Source organism: Kryptolebias marmoratus, linkage group LG3 (assembly GCF_001649575.2).
Source record: "Kryptolebias marmoratus isolate JLee-2015 linkage group LG3, ASM164957v2, whole genome shotgun sequence".
NCBI lineage: Eukaryota > Metazoa > Chordata > Actinopteri > Cyprinodontiformes > Rivulidae > Kryptolebias > Kryptolebias marmoratus.
In genome coordinates, this window is record NC_051432.1 from 1,212,506 (window position 1) to 1,223,698 (window position 11,193).

At 45.1% G+C, this 11,193-nt stretch overlaps 1 protein-coding gene across 1 annotated transcript; it reads left to right on the forward strand.

Annotated features, from left to right (window-relative positions):
• The first annotated feature begins 2,032 nt into the window (after window positions 1-2,032).
• Window positions 2,033-9,044, forward strand: dla (deltaA). The gene is made up of 11 exons (XM_017432103.3): window positions 2,033-2,636; window positions 2,754-3,056; window positions 3,335-3,395; window positions 3,526-3,783; window positions 4,737-4,797; window positions 4,906-5,036; window positions 5,443-5,612; window positions 5,842-6,058; window positions 6,206-6,986; window positions 7,074-7,182; window positions 7,287-9,044. Exons 1-11 carry the CDS (start codon window positions 2,568-2,570, stop codon window positions 7,290-7,292), a joined length of 2,166 nt encoding a protein of 721 aa, XP_017287592.1. The 5' UTR covers window positions 2,033-2,567; the 3' UTR covers window positions 7,293-9,044.
• Window positions 9,045-11,193: the final 2,149 nt, after the last annotated feature.

Consider the following 11,193-nt stretch of genomic DNA (forward strand, 5'->3'; position numbering starts at 1 on the left):
GCGAACCGCTCCAGTGAGAGCTGTAGATCACGGTCTGATGAAGCCAGTAGGACCACATCATCTGCAAAAAGCAGAGATGCGATCCTAAGGCCACCAAAACGGATCCCCTCAACACCTTGGCTGCGCCTAGAAATTATGTCCATAAACGTTATGAACAGAATCGGTGACAAAGGGCAACCTTGGCGGAGTCCAACTCTCACCGGAAACGAGTCCAACTTACTGCCGGCAATGCAGACCAAGCTCTGACACCGGTCATATAGGGACCTAACAGCCCGTATCACGATTTTACACAAGAAGGTAAAAAGGAAACTTCGATCCTACATTTCTTGTAATGAACAGATTCAGTTCTCAGTTGTTGAGATCTAATAAAGAAGGGTAAATAATCAAGTAATCTAAATATTATTGATTTCTCACAAGATACAGTTTAAACTGTTATTGATTGATACTTTGGATGTGGTGCCCTCTTTTGAGGATGTCTTAAAACAGTAGCAAAGTACACCTTTACCTGCTACATTGTTTTCAGAAGGTCACCTGGCAGTGCCTGGTGATTGGTAACATCTTAGCCTACTTGAAGCAATAAGCAATAAGAAGCTACAGGTAACCCTGAGATAAATGAGAGCTGAAAATACTGACCAATGAAAGTGAGGGACCATATGTTTATGTTTTACCCTGGGCCACCAAAATACTAAATCTGCTCCAGAGAAAACCACACATTCAACTTACAGGCGCCAGAGAAAAACACCATCCGTCACGTGCATATCAGAGCACGGTGACGCAATCATCTCCAGGCCAGTCTGCGTGCTATGGTCCCGCACGTGCAGCTTGGCAACACAACCCCATTATACAGCAGAAAATTCACACATTTAATGAACGACCTAATTAAGCCACAACCCCCCACTTTCTCATGTCTTGCCTTATTGGACACGCGCGGGAACTGAACATGCGCGAGCTCAAGCCACAGGACTTTGCTAAATAAACAGGGAAATGTTCTTCCTTTCTTCTTTTTTTTCTTCCTCCAGATCATAAATGTTAGTTCACAGACGCTTCGGAGAATAATTAAGGATCGAAAAACGAACAAAACACGTATGAATTTGGCGGCTGGGTGTGTTTGATGTGATAAGAAAAGCGCGTGAGTGTGCGCTCGGGTTGAGCATCGTGTACGTGTGTGTGAGAGAGAGAGAGGGGGTGTGTGTGTGTGTATGGGGGGCGGGGGACGCGTGCAGCCAAAGGAGGCGCGCGCACGCTGGTACTGAGGGGAGAGCAGGTGCTCCCTGAATTACCATACAGCTGAGGACAGAGAGTAAACTTACCGCACACAATAACAAAAGTTCCCTCTCATGTTGGCCACGCGAGCCGCTCAAGTGCACTCTGTCTCTCTCTCTCTCTCTCTCTCTCTCTCTCTCTCTCTCTCTCTCTCTCTCTCTCACACACACACACACACACACACACACCCACACACACACACACACACAGCAAAATATATTTGAACTTTTCTCCCCCTTTCTCAACGGAAGAGAAGGAAAGAGCAAAACAGAAAAGCGTGAGGCCGAGCCCCTCCAATCATTTAGCTCCTCACGCAGCTCTGCCAAGGAATGTTTTCTTTAGTCCTTTTCAGGCTTTTCAAAGCGTCAAATTCTTCCCACAGCCAGAAATACCGAAATTGTAGAGGTTTGTGCGCGCTGAGAAGGATGCAAGGAGGAAGAGCGAGAAGGGAGGAGGAAGAGGAGGGCTGAAAAACAATTAACTGAGTCAGGGTTTGATCAAGGAGCTTTGCTTTTCTCCTCCTTGGCGAGGGGAAGCTGGAATATTTTGGAATCACTTCCCCACGTCACCCACAACCCTACACACCCACCGACCCAAAACAAGTCTGAGCCACAGAGGCAACAGCTGGACGGACCACAGTAATCATACCCAAGAGCTCAGCGTGCTGAGAAACGTTCCAAAAGTTCAGCCACTTCTGAAGCCTGTCGGGGCTCCTGCGTGGACCCCATTGTGAAAGGCCGGCCAGATTGGAGGAGGGGCCTATTTGCATGTTATTACCATAGCATGCGTCAGGTCGTATAAAACAGGCTGCAGGCGGCCTTGGCCGGAGACTTACGCGCAATTCAGTGAGGAGAGACATCGGGAGGGAGGAGGCATGTTGGACCAGTGACAAGTCTGTCCCTGGGTTAGACCAAGAACTTTACACAAAAGCCTGAAATTTGTTTCCCCCACCCCCCACCCCCACCCCTTTTTTCGGGGCTGCAACATACAAGGAACACAACTTTACAACTTTACGCACTGGATTAACGCTTTCTATCGGAACTGGAGGACTCCTCTTTTGCTTTTCTTTGTTTCTGCTTTATTACCTGTAACACCTTCCTACAAGAAGTGGCCGTTTTGGTTGAAGGATATAATCCTTTCTGGTTGTTTGGGACATGAATCACAGCAGAAGCAGTTCATGAGAAAAAAAACCCACGAGGTGAAACGAGCTCAATGAATCTTTCTCAGAGGGACTGAACAGGAGGAGGCACCCTGAGGACCAGTCGAGCCCCGAGACTTTTTACTTTATTTATTTCTTATTTATTATGTATTTATTTAATATGGGGCGCGTCATCCTGCTGACTCTAGCAGTCATGTCCATGTTGCTATGCCAGGTAAGTCTAAATTTGTATTTCCTCCAAATGACGCACGGCACAGAGAAGCGGTACAGTGTGTGTGTGTGTGTGTGTGTGTGTGTGTGTGTGTGGTTAATAAGTTTCTTCTCTTTGCAGGGGTTTTGTTCGGGAGTTTTTGAGCTAAAGTTGCAGGAGTTTCTGAACAAGAAGGGGGTGCAGGGCAACAAAAACTGCTGTAAAGGAGGCCTGGCGTCCTCTTTCCAGCAGCAGTGCGAGTGTAAAACCTTCTTCAGGATCTGCCTAAAGCACTACCAGCCCAACGCCTCCCCGGAGCCGCCGTGCACTTACGGCGGCGCCGTGACTCCCGTGCTGGGCTCCAACTCCTTCCAGGTCCCTGACGTCATTCCGGAGAGTTCGTTCACCAACCCCATCAGGATTAACTTCGGCTTCACGTGGCCGGTAAATACCACAGCACAGCCGTTCGCTGCAGCCCCGCGGTCGCTGACAGGATTGGCGCCATTTCGGTTAAATCCGTGCGTAAAAATGCGCGCAAAGAGGGCCCGGTTTGTGGCCACAGCTCCGGCGTTCAGGCCGCGGGGTGTTAAGTTTCAGCAGATCCAGTTAGGCACTTTGCAGTCCTCGCACTGAGTGCACGGCACAGATGCTCGGCCCTGTGCTCACTGTTATCAGCACATCTCCGCTCACCACCTGTCTCATGAAGCCATTTGTGTTCCCAGGGGACCTTCTCGCTGATTATTGAAGCGTTACACACCGATTCCAAAGACGACCTCTCCACAGGTAGGAACTGCGGCCCCCTCCTCACCCCCGACACACACACACACACACACACATCCCTTTTCAATTTATGCTACATTTACTCACTTTCCCCCTCTGCGCGTCTCACCCCCTCTCCTGCTTCTGTTCTCAGAGAACCCAGAGCGCGTCATCAGCACCATGACCACCCAGCGGCACCTGACGGTGGGAGATGAGTGGTCACAGGACCTGCACACCGGGGGAAGGACCGAATTAAAGTACTCCTACCGCTTCGTGTGCGACGAACACTACTATGGGGACGGCTGCTCGGTGTTCTGCAGGCCGAGAGACGATGCGTTCGGACACTTCACCTGCGGAGAGCGTGGGGAGATTGTGTGTGACGCAGGGTGGAAAGGCCAGTACTGCACAGAACGTGAGTCCCCAGAGTCTGTTCTTTAATCACCGCTGAAGTGTTCTGCGCGTAAGAACCTCAGAGAATAAACTTTTATTAGACTTAAAAACAAAAGCTAGATGAACGCGAATATCACATAGGAACCAAAAACAAACACTGCGAATGTTCACTTAGCTTAAAGAGAAACAGATACGTTTGATTTGTGAATACTGTTGGTTTAAGTGAGGATAAAAGCAAAGTTCATGTCAGTGTTGGGTTTGCAGTCAGAAGCTCTGAGTGCCGTTAGAAGGCAACTTGTGCGTAAACACCACGCGTAGCCCCTCCCTTCGCCTCTCGCTCTCTCTCTCACACACACACATACACACGTCCACTTGATTTATTCTAAGGAAAGTTTTTGTGGAATAATCTCACGCGTGCCATAAATTTACATGCTGCCTTCCGATTCGTTACTGTGGGAGTGGGCCGGGTGCTGATTGGCTGAGGCGGGGGAGGTATTGTTTGAAGTGGGCAGCTGCCGGCAGAGAGGAGACAATGGAGCAGCTGTCGCGCACTGGCAACACACTCGCCAGCTGTCCACTCTTATCTGCCCCAATCCGAGACATTAAGGGGAGTGTGTGTGAGTGTGTGTGTGGGTGTGGGTGTGCGTGTGCGTGTGTGTACGCACATAGAATGAATAAAAGAGTTTTGACCCGCAGCAAAGAAGAAAAAAGAGGGTGGTGGGGTGGGCTGAGGGGGTCTGTGTGACAGAGCATGTGCACTTTGGGGCACACACTCCCTTCTTTGTCTCTGCACCATGTTAAACAGAAAAGTCTTTAATGAATATAAGGAGGCTGAGTTTCAACTCACGTAAAAAGTTTAGCGGGCGTTCATTTTAGGGATTTTGTTAGATTCTTGTATTTCAAAACAAAACCAATTAATTCACTCATATTTAAGTGGTGCTCAAACAAGTGCATTATCTGTCTCTTTCTGTCCAGCGATCTGCCTGCCGGGGTGCGATGAGGAGCACGGCTACTGTGAGAAACCTGGGGAGTGCAAGTAAGTTTTCTACGCCGAATTCACTGGGGCATGAATAAAACAGTGGGAAAACATGAGGTAATGTGAGTGGACTGACCGGTGTGTTCCCTCCTAATTGGACAACAACAGGTGCAGAGTGGGATTCAAAGGCCGCTACTGCGACGACTGCATCCGTTACCCGGGCTGTCTCCACGGGACCTGCCAGCAGCCATGGCAATGCAACTGTCAGGAGGGCTGGGGGGGGCTCTTCTGCAACCAAGGTGAGGAAGGAGTCTGAAAAGGAAACAGGAGTAATGAAGAAAGACAAAAATTGGGGGGGAAGGGGGGGACTGCTATGATTTGTTGGTTATAAGTTTTGAGTTGATTTGGACTCCTAAAACAACAGGGTTTGGATGTGTTTGAACTTGAAAAACATTTCTTCTGGGTGTTATTTGATGGTTGACCAGTAAAAATTGGTAAGACATCAAATTAGCAACACAAAATCAAAGGTTTAGGGTAAAAATAAAGTCATTCTTGTATGTAGAAGAATATCAGAGGTAGGGGATCAGAAAACCAAAGCACTCTTGAAGAAAAGATGTAGTTGAATGAACTGGAGAACAAAAGGCATTCTGTCGCTGCCATGTGTTGCACTGAGGCTAATCCACATGTGCCGCTGTGTCTCCCCAGATCTCAACTACTGCACTCACCACAAGCCGTGCATGAATGGAGCCACTTGTAGCAACACTGGTCAAGGCAGCTACACCTGTTCCTGCAGGCCTGGCTTCACTGGGGCCAGCTGTGAGATCAAGGTCAACGGATGTGCTGGAAACCCCTGCCGAAACGGAGGAAGCTGCACCGTAAGTGTGCCTGCTTCTAAAAAAAGACATCTTTTTGACACTGAATGTCTGAATGTTTCTGGCACCTTGGACACATTTCCTCCTGTGGTCTCATCTTATTTATCTGAGACATGCTCATTCTTTCCAGTCTATAAAACCAGAGAGAGTACAAACATCAAGAAAAAAAAACATCCAAAGAGACAAATCTTGATGTCAAGCCTCATCTGCTTTTTTTCCTCCTTGCATACAGGATTCAGAAAATACATATAAGTGCACTTGCCCTTATGGTTTCTATGGCAACAACTGTGAGTTGAGTGCCATGACGTGTGCTGATGGGCCTTGCTCCAATGGTGGGCGATGTGCTGACAACCCTGATGGAGGTTATTTTTGCCAGTGCCCCACAGGATACGCAGGGTTCAACTGTGAGAAGAAGATTGATCACTGCACCTCCAGCCCCTGCTCCAACGGTAAGTGACATGGTGTGGCCAAACAGAAATGGTGTAAAGCTGTAAAGAGTTCTGATCTGTGTGCCTTGAATTGTGGAAATATCAGCGATGTTTCATCAATGCAGTCGAGACCAAACACTTATGTGAAGCTTTGTGTATATTTTTTAGGTGCACGTTGTGTGGATCTGGTCAACTCGTATCTGTGTCAGTGTCCAGATGGTTTCACTGGTATGAACTGTGACCACACTGGGGACGAGTGCTCGGCCTATCCGTGCCAGAATGGTGGCACATGCCAAGAGGGTCCCAACGGCTACACCTGCACCTGCCCGCCGGGATACACCGGCCGCAACTGCAGCTCCCCCATCAGCCGCTGTGAGCACAACCCCTGCCACAATGGTGCTACCTGCCACGAGAGGAACAACCGCTACGTCTGTGCGTGTGTCCCTGGATACGGTGGCAGAAACTGCCAGTTTTTGCTTCCAGAACATGCTGCGATCCGTGGATCAGAGGTGCCCTGGATGGCCATCGGGTCCGGGGTGGCACTGGTGCTGCTGCTGCTGGCCGGGTGCGCGGTGCTGGTTGGATTTTTCCGATCAAAAGTCCAGCATGGCGGGCAAATAGAAACTGCGGGCGACAGAGAGACAATAAATAACCTGACAAACAACTGTCACCGCAGCGACAGGGACCTGGCGATCAGCGTGATGCCGACGCCTGGTGTCAAAAACATCAATAAGAAGATGGACTTCTGCAGCGGCAACCCTGATGAAGGCTCTTCACCAGGAAGGAGCAGCTATGAAAGCCGCCATCAACCTGCAGAGTTCAACCTCGTGCACGAGGTCAACTATGAGCAGGCGGCTAAGGAGGCCATGCTGGAGGCGGCCTGCGAGGACAAGTGTCAACCCCTTGATTCATTTGAGTTTGAGGAGAAACGCAGCAAACGTTTAAAATGGTAAATATATCAGGAAAAGTCAGATTGTTAAAGTTGTTTCTAACGCAGAAAGTGTGCTAACTTGTTTTTTTTCTCTCTTCCTTAAAGCGAAGCATCAGAAAAGAAAGCCCCAGAAATGTCTGCATGTGTGGACACCAAGTACAAATCTGTGTTTGTGATGTCAGAAGAGAAAGACGAATGTATAATTGCAACTGAGGTAGGTTCTCTTAGATTTTCTATAATTTTCAGCAGTGCACAAGCTCCGAAAGCCAAGTTCTCATGCATTCTTTTTTTTTTTCTTGTCTTTTTGTTCATCTCCAGGTGTAACAAGGCACAAATGGGCTGCCTGTTGCTCATTTGTTCTATGGGAGAGTTTTTATGCTCCTTCAGATGCTGCTCTAACCCTAGGGGGAGGTGTCCCGCCTCGAGACTGCTGCTGATACTGAGACGTTTAACTGATATTCAGAGTGAGCTGGTTCTCTACTGGTAACTAAGTGTAGGCAGCGGCGGCCTGTGGGATGAGAACTGGCAGGGTAAAAAATGAATGAAAGTTTACAGTAGAAAGTAAACTGACCCTTAGCTTTCTGTTTTACCTTTCATTGGAGAGTAAATATAAGTGAACATTGTCACATGGCAATAGCGTACGATGCTTTGAGTCTTGTTTTTGCAACATTTGCAGCCAGGCCTTTTCTCTGACCCACACGCCGTTGCTGAGCGCAGGAACTGCATCAAACGGTGGATGTTTGGCCATACTGGCCTGCTCTTCACCAGGCTGTTGTCGAGGGGTGTGCACCCATCGCTGCACCTGTGAAGACTGTATGTATACTTGATCACTGTGTTAACTGAAGTGCGTTTTCTTCACAAATTCCTCCAAACCATTTATGACATAGTATTGTTCTTTTCCCTTTTTTTCTCGTTTGGGACACAGTAACTTGTTTATATTAAAAATAACCGTGCTTTTTGATACAGATTGTCCTTTTGTAAAATAAGTGGATAAACAACAACAAAAAAAAAAAGAAAAATGTTATGATTTAAAATTATGATTTAATTTATGTTAATTTAAGAATTTTGTGTTATTTTTATTTTGTAATGTATATTTGTGATGTTTGTGATGATTATTTAAGTTTGTTTTTTTATTGAGGATATTTGCAAAGGCACTTCATGTCAATGGGATTTTTTTTTTTTTTTTTTAAGAAAATGTTATTTAAAAGGAATGGTGTTACAGTTTTCTTTGCCATTTGTGAATGAAAGAATTAGCCAAGACTATTTTTCCAAATAAATATTGTTAAACATATCCTAACAGCATCTGACTTTGGTTCTGTCCATCTGGAAACACTCCCGACAAACACCTCTTTAGGGTTCTGTGAGCAAAGTTAATCAGTAACATCTGTTGTCTTCTCCTGGAGACCCCATGGTGGGCTTTTCTAGGCTGTAGTCTAATGCAAGGAGTTGAAAGTGTCTCCATGGAGACAGGAAAGGGGGCCTATTCATAAAAAAACAATGTCCTTACACTAGATTTACCACTTCTGTTCCTCCTCCCTAAGAACAAGTCAGGTAATTCATGGCTTTAAAATTCAGATCAATGTCAAGTGACGCCTACTGGACGTCCCACACTCAGGGTTTTGGCAATTCCCTTTTCCACCAAAAATAACCTGAATGGCTTCTTCACTGCTGAAATTTAGGACCTTTCCTTTGCGCAGCAGCTAGGTTTTACCACTCTTAAAAAAAGTCAAAAGGCAAAACAAATAAAGTTACTTCTTTATATTTACATTTTCTACCCTCTGTTTTCCTTCTTAATTGCCCCACAAAGACTCTGATTGTGTTTGGAGATGGGTAACTGTAAATCATCAGCCTGGTAGTTTTGGCCTATGAAGGGTTTTATAGCCCCTCTGCATTAGTAGGACAGACCTCATCACACAATGATGGAATTGACAATGGAGCACACAAAAGACCACCCTTGGGAGAGTCTGTGTGTCCCTCGGCATGCTGGGAGAAAGAGAGTAACAGGAACAGATGTTGTTGAGTAACAGATGCCTTCTGGCCAGAGTTCAGCCCCAAGCAGCCGGAACCTCGACGGCTCAAGCTGCAGAAAAGAACTATAAATATGGTCTTTCAAGACGTGACTGCAGACAGATGTTTGCCCTGGTAAATCTGCTGGTGTTTTGGAGAAATGGCGAAGTTGAGAAAAATCTAATCTGACTTTTCTGTTAGGTGTTTAATTCAAGAAATGGTCAGGAATGTGAAAAATGAAGTAGTTTGTAATGTTTGAAAGAAACTCCACAGTTTGTATTTTAAGTTCACAAAATAAAATTTGTCAGTACCGGTAATGATTTTAGTAAAGTGTTGCAGTTACCACGTGTGGTTTTGTTTACGAAGAAAACAAAGCAACATCATTTTAGTGACTAAAATGGCTCTGACCATGAAACTTTGACAAAGAACACAAGGAGTGTCCTGGGTCATCTGGTACTGGAACATTACATGCTTTAGGAAACACTGATTGTTGGGGTGGGGTCTCTGTGGGCTGGGCTTGCCTTCCACAGACCCCATCAGATTGACCCTGGGAGTTTTGTGCTTTTTAGACCATTTTTGTCAAGACCACAGCAGTCTGGCTGACTGAACTGATGAACATTACTGTTGTAAAAGAGTTACCGCCACCTACAGCTTTAAAAAAAGTGTAAAAACACATGAAATATCTCAGGTTCATACCGTCTGCAATGAGTCAATGTAAATAAAAAAATTCCCTTCTTTCAAATTTTGCTCTTTGATGTCAACTTTAAATAATAAAAGCTTGAAAGTCCAAATTGGAATTAAAACTCTTTGTGGTTAGAAAAAGACTTAATGTCACATAAAGTAAAAAAAAAAATTAGATGTTTAGTTACATATAATGGAAAGAAACAGACAAATAAAGATGAACCAAGTGTAGTAGTTGAGCAAAACCTAAAATGTTTAAAACCCTTTTAGTTTAAAGTGCATCTAGTTTGTGTGTGTAAATCTGATCAATCTTAGTTATCTCACATTACACCTATTTAAAATCTCTATATTGGCTGCTTGTGTGTTTTAGAATTTTAAGGCTCTTTTTTAAAAGTTATTTATAGTCTTAGTCTTTCCTGTTTATCAGATTTACTTTAAAAGCCCTTCAGATCCCTCAGGTCCTCTGATTTGATCTAAAGTCAAAGCTAAAACCCACAGTGAGGCATCATTTTCTTATTATGGTCCTCACCTGTCAACAGCCTTGCTGAGGACCTGAGGACAACTTAGTGTCGAAGCTTTTAAAACAGGTTTACCTGTTTGGTCTGGCTTTTAGTTGAACTGAAAAATTATTCATGAATTTGAGCAAATCTTATATTTGTTTTATCTGTTAGTTTTAATATGCTTCTAAGGAGAGATCATATTTCTCCAGTTTCAGCTTCTCTCCATTCACCCCCCATCAAATTTAGAATACAGCAAAATCTTTAAAATCTTATTTCTAACATACAAAACTCTCAACAAACAATCTCCATCCTATATAAAAGAAATTATTGTTTCATATTTTCCTGACAGAGCACTTCACTCAGACTGCAGGTTTACTTGTGGTTCCTAGAGTTTCTAAAAGTAGAACAGGAAGCAGAGCTTTCAGTTCTCAGGCTCCTCTGTTGTGGAACCAACTTCCAGTTTCTGTCTGTGAGGCTGACATCCTGTCTACTTTTAAGACTAGATTCAAGACTTTCCTTTTTAATCAGTCCTATAGTTAGGGTTAGCTTGGGTTTCTTGGGCTATTCCTTAGTTATACTACGGTACTATAGGCTTAGACTGCTGGAGGACAAATTGACCACATTCCGTCTCTCTGCTGCTGTCTTTACTCTCTCTGCTCTCCATGTTTGTATTTGTAATTATTTTTATCAATAACGTGTTTTTCTTTGTCATACTTCCAGTAGAAACTCCACCTGGACAAGTCATTCTGTGTTTGTCTGTGTCTCTTTCCTGTCCTCTCAAACCCCAGCTGGTCGAAGCAGATGGCTGCTCATCCTGAGCCTGGTTCTGGTTCTGCTCGAGGTTTCTTTCTGTTAAAAGGGAGTTTTTCCTTTGCATTGTCACCAATGTGCTGCTTAGGATGGGAGTCTGCTAAGAAGTGAAGATTTGATGCAATCTGCTGGCTTCCTTAGACAGATAAGCTTCAAAAATTGTTTTTTTTATGTATTGTTTTTGTACAGTACCCTGAGATGATTGTTGTTGTGACTTGATGCAATAT